Raw genomic sequence first — 20832 nt, 5'->3', positions numbered from 1 at the left:
TAAATTCCTCATATTAATATGGTGTGATATTTTCTACAGAATAGCATGAGAGCTATTTCTGCTGTAAACTAGAAAAGATGGTTATACCAGAGAATTTCTAATATCCGTAGACGGGCTCTGGTTATACTATGGCTGTATTAAGAGACCAGGGTTATACCGGGTTATAGAAATAAATTAACACAGCTACAAACTTGATGAATCACATCCGTGTCAAAGGTCGTAATCTGGTTTAGAAATTTCACAAACTACTTCCGCGATGTTAGCATATTAGCATTAAGCTACCTGCTCTCGGGAAAATAGTTGACTTGAGTAATTTATTCAGACCCTGACTGTTGTTTCCGACACGGGCGTTTCTTCGACAAAAAGAAGAAAAGCTTTCAAGGTTTGGGGAAGAAAGTGTAAGCTAAAAATGAATGTGTTTACTGTTTTGTTTTGTTTCCGTTTTAGTACGTTAGCTTACGAGTGCCTTCTTAACGTTAATGGGTAGCTAACTAGCTGACTCCAAGCATCATACAGTTTACACAGAGGGTTTTAATTATAGCATAATAAGGGTTTGTCAGGGTTGATGGGGAGGACACACTCGGCCAGATGTCTGTGTGATGCGAAGCTGTCTGTCACTTTGTGGACTTTAGCTTCATTAGCTGATGTGTCAAAACTAAACCATTAACGTTAGTTGTCTGTAGCTAACAGTCTCCGTAACGTTATATCTGAAACACAAAATTCATGTTTTTAAATGGATGCTAGAAAACGTACAATATATGTACAAATAGAGAGGATGATGCCAGAGATATGCATGTTAAAAAAGAGTGTCAAAAATACCATAGGGAGGTAATGTATTTATATTCATATTTCATGATTTCGTGATAAAATCCTGTCAATATAATTTATTGAAGTCACATAACACAAACCAAGTAATGGTAACCAATTCTAAAACTGATAGGAAGATCCGAATAAAACCGTGAAGTAGACACACACAGAGCACCGAAGTTGTTGGGCATAGACTGGGAGAATAAACAGTGATTCATCCTCCCTTCCAGTTCACGGAGGTTTATTTTTGCTTTCGATTTAAAAACAGTGTTTGCTGTTTCACTGGGGACATTTTTTTTAATCAGTAATAATACTTTTCTTAAATTGACCAACATCCAGATTGTGTGTGTGTGTGTGTGTGTGTGTGTGTGTGTGTGTGTGTCACTTGCAAACATGACAAATAATGTGTTTTTTTAATACAGCATTTGAGCACATCAAAATATGATTTATAAGACAGACTCTAATGTATCTTAAAGAAAGTAAATCAAACTACAGTGAATTAGAATGAAACAAAGCAAAAACAATTTGACAAAAAAAATTCTAAACCCATTTAATAGATTTCTCTGAAGCTTTTATTAACCCCATCTCACAGCCTTTATCAGCTGTTAATCAGTTGTCTATATATATATATATATATATATATATATATATATATATATATATATATATATATTAGGGAGATTAATTATTATTTTAGTCATGCTTCCTTGCATCATAATTCACTCTAATCAACTCATGTCAAAGTATGATATTTATTCTTCTGACAGACACATGAATTGGTTGAAGGGAGCTGCTGTAGTGTTTCCTGGGAATTAACTTCTGTAGAATTTGCACTTTGTTTAAGCCACAGATCAGCCCACAGTATACAGCCTACAGTAAAATGTGGAGTGACAGTGTAACATTTGCCACAGTTATAACAGACTTTGTGTGTGTCAGCGTCATGCAGCTGAGTCACACTCCGTGAGACTCCATATCAGGAACACACAGCTGGAAGTGTGGCGGTGGTCGGCTGAAGAGCAGCAGATTCTCGATGAAGCAGGACAGAGACTACTGCCCTGAATGGGGCCGTCACTTCAGTAACAGTTTCACTGTTGATAGCTTGTGAGCTTAGCTTAGGGCATGGTCTAGGTTTTTAAACATATTACGTTCTGTTTAAATGATCTGTTTGTTAGTTAGAAGAGGTGCTGCCATGATAACGGTCTGATATGTGTTTCAATTGTTTGACATCTTCAGTTCTCGTGTTTACCTTGTTCCCCACAGGGTGTCAGGTCTGGTACAGGGTTATTGAACGGTTAATGCACAGAGTAAAGAGACTAAAAATTGAAGACAAAACAGAAGACGGCCAGGAAAGGTATGGGACATCTTTCCTCTCACAGCTGTCAAAACCATATTTTTTGGTTTCAATTTTCATTAATTTTCATTAAATGAATGAAAAATCAAGGTTTTCCATAGTTTTAGCTGCCCAGAAAGATTAAAAGATATAAGATAATGCACTCCAGGGCAACATCTTGATATTTTAATAGTGCTGGGAAAATGTAATGAAATTAGGTAGTTTGTTTGTTGACTAAGATCTGAGGCTGTCTGAATCAGTATCACTTTTAAATCAGTTCTCAAAACACATCTTGTTTTAAAAAATAAATAAATAATAATATATAAGCATTTTATTAATCTGTTTTACTGTAGTTCTAATATATTTTATCTGTTCTTATTCTTTTTGTATTCTATTTCATTCTCTGTGCTTTTAGTAGCCTGACTGAATTTTTATACAGCCATGTTGTGAGGCTTTGGCACAATTATGTCTTGAGCTCAATGCTAAAGTAAACACGCAATGTTAGCATGTTTAGCTGTACAAAGTACAGCTGAGGCAGATGGTAATGTCATAACTTGTGCCCACGCTGCTGCTAATAAAAATAACACTTAAAGATCTCTTTAAGATGTTTTGACCACGTTATCCGGGACCCAGATTATGATTAGAGGAATACATAGTCTGTGTTTTTCGGTCAGAGCGTCTGATTTAGTAGGTAAATGAATCTGTCCTCAATTAAAAATATACCCATATTTAACTAGTGTTACTTTGCCATTGTGAGTTGCTGTAGATGTATGTGATCAGTCTAAGTGTCTATCCACAGCGTCAGACAGGCACTGGCAGGCATGACGGGGGTGGACGAGCTCACGGACAGCACAGAGGTGGTGGAGATGGAGGATGTGAATCCTACCCAGTTCCAGGTGGAGAAGCATACATGGGATGGCCTGCGGAAGATCATCCACAACAGCCGCAAGAACACAGGCGTGGTTATTAACAAGGCGCCACACGACTTCCAGTTCATCCAGAAGGATGAGACCAGTCCGCACTCCCATCGCATCTATTATCTTGGTGAGCTCAGGGACAAAAATTTATTCATTTTGAGGCAGGGTCTGACTTGTTGGCCTGCAGATTCAGTTGCTTCCTTGCAGTCTATTTGAAAGTTAGCATGCTTCTGAGAAATAGCTCTGGATACAGCTGGTGAGTCAGAGATGCCAGCCTGCAACTGTTTTTATCCTCATTTGATATCTACCGAGCTGCAGTGGATCGAGTCAGTCGGTGCTGGAGAAAACCTGAAACTCAACTAGGAAAGGACATTTTGCTTTAAGGCAATAGTTCAGCTTTTTTGCTGTTGCAGCTGTAGTGCACATATTCTCTGCCAAATGGTTGCTGCTCTTTGCTGCCATGTCTCAAGCAGTTAGTTGTGTGTGATATAATTTCCAGAGCAGACTATAATAGCATTTCTGCCCTCACAGGAATGCCTTACGCCAGCCGGGAAAATGCTTTACTCTACTCAGACATTCCCAAGAAGGTCCGCAAAGACGCACTTTTGGTTTTGTCATGGAAGAAGATGCTGGATCGCTTTCAGGTGAGAATGATTTTTCATCCACTCCGACACTTTCATGTGATTGAGCCTATCCAAACCAGAGTATTATTGCTTAGAGGATGATTATGAACAACTTATTTTATAATGGAGTCTTTCCTCATAGAGCTTAAAAATACTGTTTTAAATTTTAAAGTTTTAAAAAGAGAAAATAATTTAGACCACTTGATTTCATAAACAAAAGTTGTTTGTGCCGAAGAGAGAGAAGTAAAGAGGTTCTGTTTTTTCTTTTATCTATTTAGTATGGTAATGTTTTCTTACCGTTTGTTTGTTTTCCATGCCCTGAACAAACTGAACTTTTTTACTTTGACCTCGCTCGGCCAGCATTGTCACGTTGTGTGTCCTCCTGTAACCCCTGACCTCAGGCCAGCCCTCACCACGGGGGCATCTCGCGGGAGGAAGAGCTGCTGCGGGAGAGGAAACGTTTGGGGGTGTCTGGCATCACCTCCTATGACTACCACCGACCCAGCGGCCTTATCTTGTTCCAGGCCAACAGCAGTCTGTACTACTGCCGTGACGGTGGAAACAACAGCTTCATTGTGAGTTTAAGGGCAGTTCAGTAAGACTGTCATAGCCATGCAGCACAGAATGACTGTTAGAAGACAGGTCAAAGTTGCTTTCAAAATAACACATATGATTAATTGATTATCAAAATGATTGCTGGTACATTTTCTGTTCATCATCTAATCGTTTCAGTGCTCGTCACAATTCTTTAAAAAAAAAAATAGGGGATCTTTGACAAAAATTAAACCCATGTATGTCCAAAAAGCTAAGATGCTTAAAATGTTTCTGCTTGGGAACGCAGATAGCTCAGTTGGTAGAGCAGGCGTCCATATATAGAGGTTTACTCCTCGACGCTGCGGCCCTTTGCTGCATATCATTCCACCCTCTCTCTCCCCTTTCATGTCTTCAGCTGTCCTTTCAATAAAGGCCTAAAAATGGCCAAAAATAATCTTAAAATGTTTCTGCTCTGTGGCAAAGCATTTATCTAATATTTTAAATTGTTTATTTAGCTTGATTAGTAGGACTTTTTTTTTATTTTTATTTTTTTATATATATATATATATAAACTCATTCAGGATCACCAGATCCTTTTTAGTTTATTGGAATAAAATTTGAATCATTCAGAGATGCGTGTTTTTGGCCTCAAAATCTCCCTCTTGGTCAGACTTTAAAATAGAAGATGTGTTGATGTTTTTTATGTCTTTACTTAATTAGTTAATGACAAAGTGTGGAACCACAGCAGCTGTGACCTCAGATGTCGTCCAACCTCTCTGTGTGTTTGTGCAGACTTCTCCCATGGATCCTGTCGAGATTAAGAGCCAGGGTTCAGGCACACGCATGGACCCCAAGATCTGCCCCGGGGACCCCAACTTCATCGGCTTCATCAACAACAACGACATTTGGGTGACCAGCATTGAGACGGGTGAAGAGAGGAGGCTCACCTTCTGCCATAAAGGTCAGCATTGAGAGGGTCGCATGTTCCCTGAGAGTCTTACCTGGTACTTAGAATTTTTTCATACAGTGTTTTTATTTTTCTCTGTATTCATGTTAGGTATTGATAACCCAAAAGAGGACCCCAAATCTGCCGGTATAGCCACTTTTGTCACGCAGGAAGAGTTTGACCGTTTCACTGGATACTGGTGGTCACCAGCTGCTCGTGAAGGTGAGTGAGTCATAGAGATATATAGATTGTTGTCGTAGTTTTCTTAGGCTTATTATCAGCAATCCAGCAATCAAATGAAGATTGATTATTATTAGATGCTTAAATGACAAGAATGCATTCATAGAAGACTTTACCTGTGTGTGTGGTAAATCAATGATTGATACCTACCGGCTTGCAATTTTCTCCTGTAAGCAAAACCGCCTTTGACTGGTTTTACTGGTCTCTCTCTGGTTCAGAATCAGATGGTGGTAAGACTCTGCAGATTCTGTACGAGGAGGTGGACGAGTCTGAGGTTGAGATCATTCATGTTCCATCTCCGGCTTTGGAGGAGCGCAAGACCGACATCTACAGATACCCACGCGCAGGTATACACACACACACACACACACACACACACACACACACACACACACACACACACACAGACGTACACATACACAGCTTTTGATTTACAATATAAAATATGTGATGCACTTGTTTCCTGGTTTTGTATGATAAAAAGAAATTTGCAGCAGGCAAGTTTATTTAAAGGTGCCCTCTGGAGTTTTCTTGCAATCAAATGAAGTAATTTACATTTAGTGTTACTCACCAAAATACAAAATGAAAAAGTCAAACAAACATGTGCAATGCAATGCATTTCCTTCCTCGTAACACATTTGCACAGCTGATTTTTAAAACCTGCATTGTTAACATCCATGTTTACTATCTAGCAGTCTTCTTCTTCCCTGCCTTTGCTGGTGCTGTACTGGTGTGTTGGCACGTTAAGAAAGATGAGATAAGAAAACCGCTCCAGAGAGCTACTTCATCAAAAACTCCATGGGGTACCTTTTTTGAAACTCATGTACTCATGTACATGTACATGTTTGTTGTGTAGCTCCCAGCATGACACTTATAACTCTTAATATCAGAAAGGTTTCATGTGTGATTGATTATATGTTAATACGTAACTCAGTTTTGTTTTCTCTCCAGGCAGCAAGAATCCTGATATTACTCTCAAAATAGCAGAAATCAGGACGGACAATCTTGGCAAAGTGAGGGCTTGTTTAGTGCCATAAAACTTGATAGTTTACCAGAAAGTTCTTCAGAGAGATGTTCAAATGCCAGCTTCTTGTTTCTCTCACAGATTGTCAGCACACAGGAAAAGAAGTTGCCTGTTCCCTTCACCAGCCTGTTCCCCGGGGCCGAATATATTACCAGAGCCGGATGGACAAAAGACGGCCGATAGTAAGTTTTTATTTTTATTTTTTTCTTCTCTAAAGTGTAGAAAAAACACCGTTATTAAAAGCACTACCCAAAGTCTTTAAAGTGCTCATATTATGCTCATTTTCAGGTTCATAATTGTATTTAGAGGTTGTACCAGAATAGGTTTATGTGGTTTGTTTCAAAAAACACTATATTTTTGTTGTACTGCACATTGCTGCAGCTCCTCTTTTCACCCTGTGTGTTGAGCTCTCTGTTTTAGCTACAGAGTGAGGCATCTCACTTCTGCTCCATCTTTGTTGGGAGCAAGGTTATTATAGTTTTGCATTTTTCATTAGTTTTTATTTTTATTTCATTTTGACTTTTTGTTTTCAAATTCAGTTTAGTTTTAATTAGTTTTTAAAGCGGGTTTGCTAGTTTAGTTTTTATTTTTTTTGAAAATGCTTAGTTTTTGTTTAGTTATTAGTTTTAGTCTTTTTTTGTAATATGGGTTATTTGTCGGGGGATTCAAAAAGGTCAGAAAAAGTATTGTGTAATAATAACTCAACAACAACATCATACAATTTTAGAAATATGTATTCAACAATAACACCAGTAAATAAAATGTAGCCTACATATGGTCATAAATATGTAAACAGTCTACACAAGACGCTACAGTAAGTGCAAAATGTGTAAGTGACGTGTTCCAGGAAAAAAACCTAAATAGCCAACAGACTAAAGAAGACATCAACAGGTGTTTTGAACTTTGGTTTGAGTAAAGTGGCGAACTTTTTGAAGTCAATCGAGTCACACAGTTGTGTAGACATCCCAGTATCAATCCACATATTAACCCACGCTTCCTCCCGCTTTTGGTGTTCCTGCGTATTTACTAACCAGCAGCTGTCAGGTCGCCGGTGAAAGCCCTCCTGTAGTGTTCTCTGTCCTGCTGTTGTCTCTGTCATGCTGCCTGGCCATGTATCCATACATCCATGCCCGTAACATTACCGGGGTTAGCTTCTTCTTCTTAATTCGTGGGATGTTTCCCTGTAATAAATTGTCCACATATTTTACCACTTTCCACTGCAAGGTGCTTTTATCTGACACAGTCATAATCAAATAGGACTGCCGCTTTCTCTCTCTGTGTCAGTGCTTGGGCAGTCATGATGGAGCGACGGCAGCAGCATCTCCAGTTGGTCCTGCTGCCTCCAGCGTTCTTCATCCCTGCAAATCAGGACGAGGCCAGCAGGCAGAAGAGCCTGGAGGCCCTCGGAGACACTGTACAGCCTTTCATCATCTATGAAGAGACCAGCGACATCTGGATCAATGTGAGGCCCAACACCACATCCTTCTAGGGCGCTGTCATATTGAAGCCTAGAGGTTTCTCAATTCATGTCTGGCTCAGTTATGACGCTTTCTGTCACTGTGAGCAGCATTTAGTCAGTTTTTGTTATGGCTGTTTTTCCTCTTTTTGAGCCCCACTTTGAGTTAGGCCCATAAGATGGGTTCATGTTTAAAAATGTTCTAAAATGGTGCCGCTTTCAGTGGAAGAAAACACATCATGATCTATTTGTCTTTCAGGTCCACGACATCTTCCACCCGTTCATCCAAACCAGTGATGATGAGATCAGCTTCATAGCAGTAAATGAATCAAAAACAGGTTTCTGCCACCTGTATAAAATCACCACAGTGTTACAGCAGGGCAGCTACAACTGGGCCAAAGGCTACGCACACTCTGAAGGTAACACCATCAACAGGCTGCACAGGCTGCTGTCACACATTCATAATTCAGGTGTACCAGTTTAACCCAACCAAACATTACCATACCAACTTCATTCAACCAGTTTTTGGGGAAAAAAGGAAAAATTTAACTATAAGCTTTATTGGTTGCTTAGAATTTTCTTATTTTCTACATTTTACTATATATATATATAGTATAAATATACTGTAAATGTATGAGCTACATGTTTCTTTTAGCTCCAGTCTCTTTTTTGCATGTTTAGTTTCAGTCGAGTTTTGAGTAGTGCTGTCAAATGATTAAAATATTTAATCGCGATTAATCACATTAATGTCATAACACGCAATTAAATGCACATTTTTATCTATTTTAAATGTTTTAAAATTAAAAATTTTAAAGATTTCTTTTTGTTCAATTATTTTTTTTCTCATTTTAATGCTCTTATCAACATGGAAAAGTGGATCAGCTTGCTTTGTGCTTATGTCGCCTGGCTTTGACGAGGGGGCGGAGAATTCACATCAGCTGTGTGCTTGGCCATCAAGTGGTATTTCAGACTGGACGTGCTGCGATGATAGCTCAGTTCACAACGACAAAACACACAGATCACTTTGGTCTTGTCAATGGAACCATTTGGCAACTTTTTAAAAGTAAACTTTCCATTCAGAATCTTATTGGCATCCATTTCGGCATCTCGCGCTCACCATCCACTCAAAACGTGACGTTAGCCTACTACTCTTTGGCCGGCTCGCAAGCCCAAACAAGTGTGTGCAGCGTGCCTGTTGTTTTGTTCCCGGTCTAGCTAGATCCGGTGTGGTGTTGTAGTTTTTCTAACGTTACTAGTTGTTGCAACAGCATGTGAAAAAAACGACAAAGTTTGCTATGCCAAAATGAACGTTAATGTCGCGATAAAAAAATTGACGCCGTTAAAATGGGTTTGCGTTAACGCCGTTAATAACGCGTTTAACTGACAGCACTAGTTTCGAGTAATTGGTTGTCTGTTGTAGTTTTTATTTCACTGATGTATTTCAGTTGAATTTTTATTCAGTTTTATTTATTATTTAAACAAAGCTCATTGACACATTTCAACACTACATGTTTCCATGAGGCACCACTGTCAAAGATATTTTAAAATGATTTATGCCATGCAACGGGAAAGTGATTGTATTACAATTAAGTAATTTAATGTTTCCTGTGGTGTCCCACAGGTCAATTTATCTATCAGTTTATCCACTTCTCTCTTCTCTCACCAGATGATTTCAAATGTCCAGTCAAAGAGGAGGTGACCATAACAAGTGGGGAGTGGGAGGTGCTGGCCAATCACGGATCGAAGGTAAAGCCCTGCCCACATATCTGTTCAAGGTTGCTGACATTTAACTGTTTCCAGAGCAGCACTAATTTCCCCGCCACAACCACTCATCAGTACACTGACTGAATTATAAATTACATTTGCGATGCGCTGCATGATGTGCAGTACATCTCAGTGAGCAAAGCAATAACATGAGCACAGTTAACGGTTCTAGGGTTTGTTCTTCAGGGGTCCTGCATCAAGAAGTTTAATAAATTATAGTCATTATAGTCAATTTGGAAAATGCACAAAAACAGTGTGATAATTGAACTGATCCAGTGACTACATATTTCTCTGTAGAATTATGACACATCACATATTTATAATTGTCAGTGTGAAAAATATGACAAAAGAATAATTAGTGTAAAATATACCCACAAAAATAAGGTTTTAAGTATTGAATCACAAGCTGCACTGAACCCCGTTTTTAGGCTCTGTAAATGTATAATCCAGACTGTAGTAATAATGTAGAAATAGTACATTTTATAAGAATTTAGAAAATAAAAGTACCAAAAGCAACATATGGAAAATAAAGGATTAAGACAAGCATGTACGGTAACTGAAGCAAATTTATTGACACTTTTTCTTGCTGTGTTCTGTTTGTGCAGCGTTCGTCCAGTCCTCAGATTTGGGTGGACGAGGCAGCAAAGTTGGTTTACTTCCAGGGAACCAAAGACTCTCCTCTGGAGCATCACCTTTATGTTGTGAGCTACGACTCGCCAGGTGAAATCGTCCGACTCACCAAACCCGGCTTCTCCCACAGCTGCTCAGTGAGCCAGGTATGTAAGACGCACGCACGCACACACACACACACACACACACACACACACACACACACACACACACACACACACACACATCCTCGTGTCCTGGCATAACTCAAAATTATCGAGTATTTTCTTCAGTGCAAGAGGGACCTTTTCCACAACTTTTCTTTTTTTTGCGTTCACACAACAAGCTGCTCAGGAAACCTAAAACTTTGAATGATTCGATTTTTAATTAAAAAAATATTTTATGTCGGATAACATAGCAACCTGGTTTACGTTTGCCTCTGTAGAAAACTTGCCGCCATATATTAGCAGTGATAATGCTGATAATAAAAGCTACATACAGCTTCAATTTGTGATTGAAATTAGGGTTTTCGTCTTTTTTTTTTTTTTTTTTTTCTTTTTCAAGTTTTTTTTTGTGGCATTTTTAGGCCTTTATTATTGACAGGACAGCTTAGACTTGAAGGGGGAGAAAGAGGAGGGGGAATGACATGCAGCAAAGGGCTGCATGTCAGAAGCAAACCCGTGGCCGCTGCGTCGAGGACTGAGCCTCTATATGGGCCCGCGATCTACCAGGTGAGCAACCCAGGCGCCCTCGTCTTTTCTTTTAATCAGTATCATTGACATGATGGAGGCGTCTGTCTGACCACAGCTACGATACAGTGTTGAAAATCTGAAACAGGCATAAAACTGTACTTTTTTATTTTGTGTTCCCATGCTGTTTTAAATGCTGTTTCACTCCTGTTTAAGACACAATTATTTGATACAATTATATATAATCTTGGAACAAAATTTCATCCATTAGCACCCTCAAAATAAAAATATTGGTTTTGGCATCAGCTTTCATAACCCCAGTAGCATAAAACAAACCGTAGCAGTTTGTGTTTCTGCATTATGGTGTCAAGTGTTCATTACGAATATAAAATAGTTGAGGATGCTGTTTAACCCTGTTTTGTATTTGTTTTTTCTTCCATACAGACCTTTGACATGTTTGTCAGCCATTACAGCAGCTTGACCACAGCACCCTGTGTGCATATCTACAAGCTACAGAGCTCTGACGACGACCCGCTGCACAAAGAGCCTCAGTTCTGGGCGAGCATGATGGAGTCCTCTGGTACTGAAAACAAACTGTTTGTTTATAACAGATTAAAAGTTGTCTGGCAGCTGTTTTTCGGTTTGTATTGCCCTATCATCCGTTTAAGACACTCATATTATTATTACATTTCGGGGTGCGATTTTACAGGGGGGGGATGCGTGGGATTTCCCCCTTTCTGATCTACATATCCCTGCCTCTGCTGAATTAACTTTATCCCCAGTGGGGACAAAATGTATCCCCCCCTCAAAGTGATCAATGCTACTTCACCAATAGACCATAGGCCATTATATACCTAAAATAGAAGTATTTTTAACTAAGTAAAGCGCTGCAACGTGAACAGTCTATAGTGCCATAAAGTGAGAAAATCGGAGCGGGAGTTGCTGGTTGTATTTGCCGCTACAGAGCGCCGGGACGCCGGCTACCAGCGGCAGTTGATTAGCCGCCAATAGGTGACTGTGATCCAGCTACAGGCACCGCCAGATGACAGTCCTTTCAGGGGCCATGGTTGTGGAGTTGAGCCAGAAAAAGTGAGCGTCATCGTCAATGATAGTTTAGGCACCAAAACGACTAGTTTAGTTTAGGAAAAAGATCATGGTTTGAATTAAAACGCCCATAAAGAACAAACGAGCGTTACCTGGGTGAAAATATTTTTTTTGTTTACTCCGCTCTCCAGCTTGAAAGCGCTGTGTTTTATGTTGACAACACATTTTTGAGATTATTTTCCATTGGATATTGAAGTTCATGAATAAGTGTTTTGGCATGGCTGGTCGAGTTGCACTATATCCATGGTATTGAAAGGGGGATTTAATTCTTGCATGTTTTGTTTTGTTGTGCATGTTAAACCCCCCCCTCTCTGTTTTACAAATCGCACCCTGATTATACTACATTAGTATAACACTATATCTCACTGAATCCCCTGCAGTGAGCCTCATCTGAACTGGACTGTGTTACTGCAATACCAATATTAATTCATGAACGTGCAATAACTGTTTTTATCTGCTGCCATTCAACATGTGCAATATAAGCAGTTATGCTGCTGTTGTATTTTTAACACAAGCATACTGTGGTATTTGTATTTATTTTTATACTTCAAGTACTTCTGTACACTAGTACTTGCTTTTAGTTAGGGCAGTATTTATGAGCCAGTGGAATGAAATTTCGTTCATATGTGCGCACTATGCATGCATGTATGTACAGTTGAATGACAATAAAAGCTATCTATCTAGCATATATGTTTTTTTATTTTTCCAGGTTTCCCTTTCGACTGCACTCCTCCAGAGATCTTTAGCTTCACAGGGAAGTCGGGCTTTGAGCTGTACGGCATGTTGTACAAACCAGAAAACTTGGTCCCCGGCAGGAAGCATCCCACCGTTGTCTTTGTCTATGGCGGTCCGCAGGTTTGATCTCCTCCACTGTCACTGTGTCATTATATTCATGTCATGTAGACTTAAATGAGTACTTTTACTTTTGATTCTTTTATTACATTTTACTGATAAAACCAGTGTACTTCTACTTAAGTCGGAATTTAAATGCAATACTTATTACTTGTAATGGAGTGGTTTTATTGGGACTTGGTGGCTTTTTACTTAAAGGATCTGAATACTTATTCTACCACTGACTGCAACAGGGATCAAACTTGTGACTGTGATGATGTCAACATAACAGACAGTCAAAGCTTCCATTTAATGGAGATCAGAAATTAGTCATCATATCAGCATCCTTATGTTTTTTGACATTGCTGTAACCATGTTTCTTTCTTTCTTCCAGGTCCAGTTAGTGAATAACTCGTATAAAGGAGTAAAGTACCTGCGGCTGAGCACGCTGGCAGCTCTGGGCTACGCTGTGCTGGTCATCGATGGACGAGGCTCCTGTCAGCGGGGACTGAAGTTTGAAGGAGCTGTGAAAGACAAAATGGTAGTTAACACTTGAATCATCTGTCTGCTTCAGGACAGACTTATGTAGAGGAATGAACTGAGTGTTTTATTTACATGTTTTACTCTTATAGAAGACATTAATTAATTTACTGATAATGAAAGTCTGTGTTTTATGACCTCATTACTATATAAGATATGCAGCTTGTAGTCATGCAGTCATCATACTCAGATTAGATTCACATATAATTGTATGTAACAAGAAGATTTTTCCCCCTGAGTTTGTGTTTAAACCTTTTTGTAAACTTGAAGTGAATTCCTACATGTGTGCATATTGTATGTATATTGATAGCGAAAGGGTGTTAATGCCAGGTGATTTACCCCTCTGTTCTCCTCCAATCAGGGTCAGGTGGAGATTGAAGACCAGGTGGAGGGTTTGCACTACGTAGCAGACAAGTACAAGTTTGTGGACCTGAGTCGTGTTGCCATCCATGGCTGGTCGTACGGAGGCTTCCTCTCCCTTATGGGCCTCATCCACAAACCTGATATCTTCAAGGTCAAAACCATCAACATTTACTCTATTATTGTGCTAAACTGGAGCGATGTAATGTACTCTAGTTACCATTTCAACTGCATTATAAATTGATTTTTAAAAGATGTCTGGTATTATCCCCCAGTTGTCAGATTATTATGTATAACTCAAAAAAATGCTTGTTTGACTTCCTGTTTGTGTATTTTTCAGGTTGCTATTGCAGGAGCTCCAGTGACGTTGTGGATGGCCTACGATACCGGCTACACTGAGCGATATTTAGACACGCCTGAGAAAAACCAGAAGGGATACGAGGCTTGTTCAGTCGCCCTGCACGTTGACAAACTCCCCACTGAGTGAGAGCTGTGATTTCAAATTACACTGTTTAGTATTTATGCCTAAAATGTGATCACCATTCTGTTCATTATGTGCACCAGACAATGAGAGACACGTCCTACTGTACTATACTTACCTTACCATACCTTTTGTTATCTACCTCTTTTATCTACTGGTAGGTAGAAGTTTATAGAGGGATTCTGGTCCTTCTTTCCTGTTAGCTGTAGTATCGGTTACATTTCCTGCTACAAATGTGTTTGTAAACATTTGGGAAGAAACTAAGAATTGGATCTTTGTGCTCCACACAGGCCCAACAGATTGCTGATCCTGCACGGATTTCTAGATGAGAATGTGCACTTTTTCCACACCAACTTCTTGGTGTCTCAACTCATCCGGGCAGGGAAGCCATACAACCTGCAGGTAAGAGGATTTACTTTTTATACTGACTTTAGTGAAAACTGTGATGATGCTGTGAAACAAAGTCTGGATGGGTTTTTTCATAAAGTTTAAAGAGGTCAAAACTCCAGCAACAACTTGTATAAAGAACAACTTTATCATGAGACCGTGTTTCGCGTTCATCATACAATACATTACAAAGCACATTTAAAGTGGCTATATGTATTGCGATGAATATTTTGCTCAGACAGAAAATCATTCATTTACAATAAGAGAATACGTTACAGATGCATCGTTGCATTTCAAATGTTGCATACGTAACTTAGCCTACTTTGGATGTATTGTGAGCTTAACATGGTATTGTTATCACTGTCATGGTGTCACGAGCCAAGGTATTAAGAATTTGTTGTAGCAACCAACATAACAATAACTTTGATTTATATATCGCATTTCATGAAACCCAAGGAGACTTTACACAGGTACAGGGGCAGTAGGCCAACACAAACACTGACTAAAAGGAATAAAACGTTGCTAAATGGAAGGGGGACTAAATTTAATGTCGGCTACTGACGTACAACCACATTGCGCAATCTAAAGTTGTTTTATGAATGAAATGGACATATAACATACCTGAGGACCAATTCTGGGTGGGTTTTGAATCATTTACAATCCCGTAATTGTCTCTATCTGTTGAAAGCCCGACCGAGTGTGACTCGGGTTTCGCCCGTCATCTATCTTTCCCTTTTAGCTTTTAGTTCTTCGTCTATTTCCTTTACTGTGATGGTCCTGCCCCAGTATCAGCCATAACTACAGCAGATAACTTCTAAAATAAATTTTAATATAATTAGGCCTATATAAAGAAATCTCCTGCTACCCTTTACCTGGCTGGATACTTACTAACACAGGCTTTTGCATTGTTACGCCAAAATCTGTGAACCATCAGAATGTGTCGGACCCGGGTAGAGGCATTAATAAAAACAATATAAAATAGCGTTCTTTTCAATGTTAGTCTGGTTTGCTGTTACAGGTCATTTATATGACCATCAGATGGAAAATTACAGTTTCCGAAACATTTAAAAGTTACATATAGTCACTTTAAGTAAGATTAGTACAAAAAAAAGACAACCAGTTATGTTTGGTCTTGTTCTTCGGATCTCTTCCTTCTTTAATAAACTAAATCGAGACAGCCGCAGGGAGGATAAGCTAAGATAAGCTTTGAAAAAGTTAAGAAATTGTACTTGATAATCTTTCGCTAATCAAGAAAAGTAAATCTACAATCCCGGAAACCAACAATCCAGCTGATCCTGTGATGATTGAACAAGTTCTTTTCTTCTGTTTTTCCAGGTTTATCCCAATGAGCGGCACAGCATCCGATGTCCAGAGTCTGGAGAACATTATGAGATTACGCTGCTGCACTTCCTCCAGCAAAACCTCTGATAAGCCTTTCCACACACTTACACTTCCCTTCCTCGCTTCCTAACCTCCTCCCCTCCTCTCCTTGTCTCCTCTTTTCCTTTCCTCCATTTATTTTAACCTGCATCACCTCCTTTCACTCGATTTTATGATACGCTGAATGCAAGCTATGCCAAACCGCATCACGCCTCGAGTTGTTTCATCAGTCTTAAAGGCGCTGAAGCATTTAAGCATCAATAAACATGACACAATTATTATTCAGATTTTAGTATAATTACCATAAATGAGTAAATGAGAACCGTCACTGAGAGAAATAAGTCTTGTAGTCTTTACACTGCATTTTACAGTGGAGGGAAGTCTGCTGGATTGCTTTAAGCCCCAAAACAAGCAGAGGGCGTCCTTCGTCCTGAAAAAACTGCTCTAAAGCTTTCTGAGATTGTTGTGATGGCAGGCAAAAAAAAAATCACGATGCGACTATGATGTTTAAAACGCTGCTCGTTGTACCATTAACAGAACTTTGTCAGCAATGCAAAAAAGTACAGAAGTGGACCTACCGTGCTCGGTTTTCACTTTTTTTTGTGCCATTCCTTCTTTTTCTTTTTTTTAACTCATACTTTGTTTCCCCGGGACCTGTCTGATAAAGTGATCGTTTTCCCGTGTCTGTGAATAAACACTGGAGTGATGTTAGTTAAACGTAAAGCCCTATAAGAGCATACACTTAACCCCCCTTGTCGTATACTGTGCCCTCATGTGCTATTCTAGATGACTTTTTATGTGCTGTGCCACACTTTGACCGATCTACAAGAGAAAAAAAAAAAGTCACAGGCCACATTTTTATTGTGTAGTGTTAACAAAAATATTTTTATGGATTCGTAGGCAATCATTAAGGTGGAAATATGTAGCGACCTGTTGCTATTTCACTCACTTGCTTGCTTTAATCTTTTCGGGGAGCTTTTTTTTCTTCTTCTGCTGCTGAGGACTTTTGCACATGTTACGTATATTTGCCTTGGTGCCAACAAACTGACCTATAAGATGATGTATGACACAACTGTTGGCAGTCTGAGGTGCCTTGCAAGAGTTTTTAGAGCGCCTGCTCGTACAGTATATATCAGGGAATCCTACGATGATAAAATGCCTTGTTACATGTGTGTCTGATGACTATCTGTAAGATGAGCTACCATGACCTGTTCATGGTTAAATGTACTCTCAGATATTGAGGAAATAAACAGAAGTGAACAATCTTTTTTTTAAAAGTCTTGTCACCAAATGAAAATTTGTTATTTTTAAAAGTTTTCAAAATTTCCATGTAATGTATTTTTGTAAAATAACACAGAAAAGATTCCTCTTCTAAAAGTTCAGGCAGTTCTTAGATAAACAGTTTTGGGCCTTGTGATACATGTTTGCGTTTAGGGGGAAGGCGATTACAACATAAACCAATGAAATCAACCTCAGTGAATAAGTCAGATTCCAAAACAAAATGCTAATAAAGATTCAACTCAACTCCTCACAATGTGGACAGCATGAACAAAGAGCCAAGATTTATTAAACCTTTTTAAAAACTTTATTTTCATACACTTTAAATGAAATATAAAATGTGTACACACGTTAAAAAAATACACTATACATTATTAAAGTAGAAATGTTTCAAACACAAAGTAAGTATTACATAATAAGTTTAAGAAGCCCTTATAAAGGGAATCAACCTGTCAATATGACTGAACATGTCCACTAAGACAATGATTGATTGTATGGCATAGCATAGAAATATCTGATGATCCAATGCATGTTCGCAGAGATCATGAAATGGAGTTAAATACAGTTTGATGTGTTTGTCTTCTTTGGTCCTCTGCTGTTTGAGACAGACGGATCTGCTTATTGCTCTATTGTGGTGGGCGCGATTTTCAGAAGAGTGGTCTTTACAGAGTTGATTTGTCCCTTTGTGGACGTCCAAAACATCCCTTGTCTTCTGGACTGCTGTCCCCTGAGCAAGTTCGGCCTTCTGGGATATTTACCATTAAGGTTTGACTCACCACAGCTACTGAACCACCAACCACCTGCAACAAAAATAGCATTTTTATAAAACGTTTTAGTTTTATTTAAAATTTTTCCAGGTATTAAGCCACTCGGACTGTGTGTGTGTGTGTGTGTGTGTTGAGGTTTCGGGGTCAGTGAAGCCATCGTACCTGAGAGCAGTTCAGCACAGTTGACATCTGCAGCGAGGTCGTTGTCTCTGTCGACTGTGGAAAAAGGAAGACCAGATTCTCCGGTTGTCAGTATTTTCTCCTGAACCCCAGATGAAGATTCCAGGTGGAGAGCAAACGTCTTCTCTTCTCCGTCAAGTTGGAGTCGATACCGAGCCTCCTGTTGCTGCTCTCCTGCCCAATCGGAGAGCTCCACCTGCAGGACGTACTGGCCTTGTTTGGAGAGAGAGTGCATGTTCTCCAAGCCCAACCAAAACTCACCTGAGGGGATGAGAAATATTAGGATTAATTGTTGTCACTGAGGTTTAGTGATGCAGATATTTAAAGAAACTCTTTGCGCTGAGTTTCTCACCATTCAGGTTGCCGAAGCCTTTCTTATAGCTTTCCCACAGCTGGTTGAAGTTCTGGGATCCATCATGACGTTTCTGGATAACGGTCCATCCACCTTCTGCAGAGCGAGGGGGAAAAAAGATTAAGTTAAAGAGGCTTATAACACAAAATAATAATTCACATTTTATTGTATTGACGCTGTATTGGAAAACTTTACTCTTTGTCAGACAGAATGTGAGAGCCATTTTAATTTTTTTGAGCTCCTATAACTGACATGAGCAACCCTTTGATCTAAAATGTCTCCTGTTAGCAGGAGTGTTCTTATAGAGAGTCTACTCCGTGATTTAAGCTGTTGAGACCGGTGTAGTTTTGGCTAAAAAAGTTGTCTCTGCTCTAGCAGTGTAACCAGAGGACCTTTATGGAAAGTTCTTGTTTGACTCACCTTTAGTCATTTCACAGAGGACGTTAAAGGGCTTGGAGCTCTCTGGTTGGATCCTGTAGACACCGCTGGCTCGCTGCCCGCGGATAAACAGGTCATGACAGTCTCTGGCCAAACCTGACAAAGCACAGAAAACTCTGATTAGATCATTGAGGTTTTTGTTCAGACTGCGGCAGCAGTGTGTTCAGTCAGGTTTGAGTTTGGAAATTAAATTTGCAAAAATTCTTGATTAATCACACTTTTCTTATACCTTGCTTGAGTTTTCTGTGTCCTAAGAACATAAAGTACAGTAGGTGTGTTTTAAAAGCTGCTGTCCTTATTTTCTCCTGATCTTTGGACTGTTTGTGAGCTGATCTGCCAGCAGATCAAGTATTGTATATTCAGGTGCAAAGGTGAACGTTTGTTCTTATGTCACATTAGGATACATGAATAGCTCCTGTATCGGTGCACTCTTATTTTATGTGACGTAGATGTGTAGCCTACTCTCTTCGGCATTTGTGTTTCATCTCAAAGTACTTGTATTTGTTTATTTGCGTTTAGTACTTAAGGAGGAATGCCCATAAAAAGAAGAAGAAATGAGGGCAATGGTTACTTAGTAGTTCATTTTTCTAAGGCGGCACAAGTTTTCAGCGCTCAATAGGTTAAACCCTTTTACAAAGTCTTTTCAAAATCATCACTCATTTACTTTTTTACTCACTCACAGAACTTATGTCTCTATCACTTTTACATTTTTTTTTTAACAGTTTATTTTCTTACCTGATGCGTCTTTGCTGTGCTCTGCTGGCTCTCCCATCAGTGCCGTCTCCTCATCTCTCCGTCGGTGTGATTTTACTCTCTTGTGTGCAACCTGGTGGATCACAGAGAGAGGTCAAGAAATTATGGTTAATCACTTACATTCGTCGTGTTACTGCTAAGGTAATCTTTTGGTTAGAGGGATCATCCTGCAGCTGAATGTCACAGGTTTTGTTCTCTCTCACCGGCTAAATCACACAAGGTTTACAGTTTAATTTAATGTGGTGAAACTCACCTTTCTCTGCATTGTTTGCAGGTACAGACTCTGTTTCTCCAGTTTGTCTTGTTGCTGTGTGATTTTCTCCACCAGCTGGTCAATGCGTCTGTTCTGAGCTGCTACCAGTCTCTGGAAAAATAAAACGTTTGGTCAGCTTCTGATGGAGGTTTGTCTCCAATAGTGACACTCCTTTAGAACATTTACTAGTCTGTGGGTTTTCAATTGTTATTTATCTCATTGCAGGACTACTCATTTTCTTCCAGTAAGCTGGAAGAGAGCAGTATTTTCCACTCACCTGGATAAATGAGACTCTTGTGTTTTCGCTGTTGTTGCTTTTCAGTGTCGGCTCTTTAAGCACCTCATCCACCTTCTCCTCCAGTCTGTCCATCCTGGTGTGGATGCCCTCGCTCTGTGTCTTCACCTCCTCGGCCAGCCTCTCCCTCTCCTCCTCCTCCTCTTTGCTTCTTGCCTTCAGAGCTTCACCTTGCTCCTGCTGCCTCCTCTCCAGGCCAGCCACCGTGCCGTTGAAGGCCTTCAGTTTGGCATTGATGTCTCTCATCTGGGCTTTGGTCTTGTCGACGTGCTCCTTCAGACCCTGGCCCAGCTGCAGGAGGCCGTGAGCCACCACGTTCACGTCGTCCCAGGAGGCATGTTCGTCCTGGATCAGCAGAGCTCTTCTGTCCGTGGGGAAAGCGGTTGCTGCGTGCACCAAAATGGTCATCAGGAGGATGAGAAGCTGTGGCATCTTCATCTTTTTGTCGGCTGTTTCAGTATGAAAGCTGGTTCTGATGTCTCTCTCTGTCTCTG

The 20832-nt window shown here is 39.7% G+C and overlaps 2 protein-coding genes across 3 annotated transcripts; one reads left to right on the top strand and one right to left on the bottom strand.

Annotated features, from left to right (window-relative positions):
- Nucleotides 1-231: 231 nt before the first annotated feature.
- LOC144523251 (dipeptidyl peptidase 9-like) lies at nucleotides 232-17299 on the top strand. Of its 2 annotated transcripts, none has more exons than XM_078258699.1 (21): nucleotides 232-382; nucleotides 2068-2158; nucleotides 2937-3181; nucleotides 3586-3698; nucleotides 4079-4252; nucleotides 5004-5172; nucleotides 5269-5379; nucleotides 5616-5744; nucleotides 6349-6410; nucleotides 6503-6603; nucleotides 7706-7883; nucleotides 8137-8296; nucleotides 9544-9623; nucleotides 10247-10417; nucleotides 11384-11519; nucleotides 12753-12898; nucleotides 13269-13415; nucleotides 13776-13928; nucleotides 14115-14257; nucleotides 14546-14657; nucleotides 15978-17299. In XM_078258699.1, the coding sequence occupies exons 2-21, from the start codon at nucleotides 2103-2105 to the stop codon at nucleotides 16068-16070; spliced, it is 2679 nt and encodes an 892-aa protein (XP_078114825.1). In that variant the 5' UTR covers nucleotides 232-382; nucleotides 2068-2102; the 3' UTR covers nucleotides 16071-17299. The 2 variants fall into 2 exon arrangements, with proteins under 2 accessions (XP_078114825.1, XP_078114824.1); XM_078258698.1 differs by having other exon boundaries at nucleotides 232-398.
- Nucleotides 17300-17584: 285 nt separating this feature from the next.
- Nucleotides 17585-20832, bottom strand: LOC144523253 (angiopoietin-related protein 4-like). Its single transcript, XM_078258705.1, has 7 exons — nucleotides 20321-20832; nucleotides 20044-20154; nucleotides 19773-19863; nucleotides 19020-19133; nucleotides 18600-18695; nucleotides 18230-18508; nucleotides 17585-18100 (listed from the first exon to the last, which is right to left on the bottom strand). Exons 1-7 carry the CDS (start codon nucleotides 20774-20776, stop codon nucleotides 17919-17921), a joined length of 1329 nt encoding a protein of 442 aa, XP_078114831.1. The 5' UTR covers nucleotides 20777-20832; the 3' UTR covers nucleotides 17585-17918.

This window comes from Sander vitreus, chromosome 9, assembly GCF_031162955.1.
Source record: "Sander vitreus isolate 19-12246 chromosome 9, sanVit1, whole genome shotgun sequence".
Taxonomy (NCBI): domain Eukaryota; kingdom Metazoa; phylum Chordata; class Actinopteri; order Perciformes; family Percidae; genus Sander; species Sander vitreus.
The sequence above is the reverse complement of the archived record's forward strand: the minus strand, read 5'-3'. Positions and strand labels throughout refer to the sequence as shown.

Excerpts from the sequence above, each read along its gene's own strand:
- LOC144523251 (XM_078258699.1), top strand. The coding sequence starts at position 2,103 with ATGCACAGAGTAAAGAGACTAAAAATTGAAGACAAAACAGAAGACGGC. Across the intron at positions 7,884-8,136 it reads CCAGCGACATCTGGATCAAT|GTCCACGACATCTTCCACCC; the intron begins GTGAGGCCCAAC and ends TTTGTCTTTCAG. Across the intron at positions 14,658-15,977 it reads GGAAGCCATACAACCTGCAG|GTTTATCCCAATGAGCGGCA; the intron begins GTAAGAGGATTT and ends CTGTTTTTCCAG.
- LOC144523253 (XM_078258705.1), bottom strand. The coding sequence starts at position 20,776 with ATGAAGATGCCACAGCTTCTCATCCTCCTGATGACCATTTTGGTGCAC. Across the intron at positions 20,155-20,320 it reads CAAGAGTCTCATTTATCCAG|AGACTGGTAGCAGCTCAGAA; the intron begins GTGAGTGGAAAA and ends TTATTTTTCCAG. Across the intron at positions 18,509-18,599 it reads AGGCTTCGGCAACCTGAATG|GTGAGTTTTGGTTGGGCTTG; the intron begins GTGAGAAACTCA and ends TCATCCCCTCAG.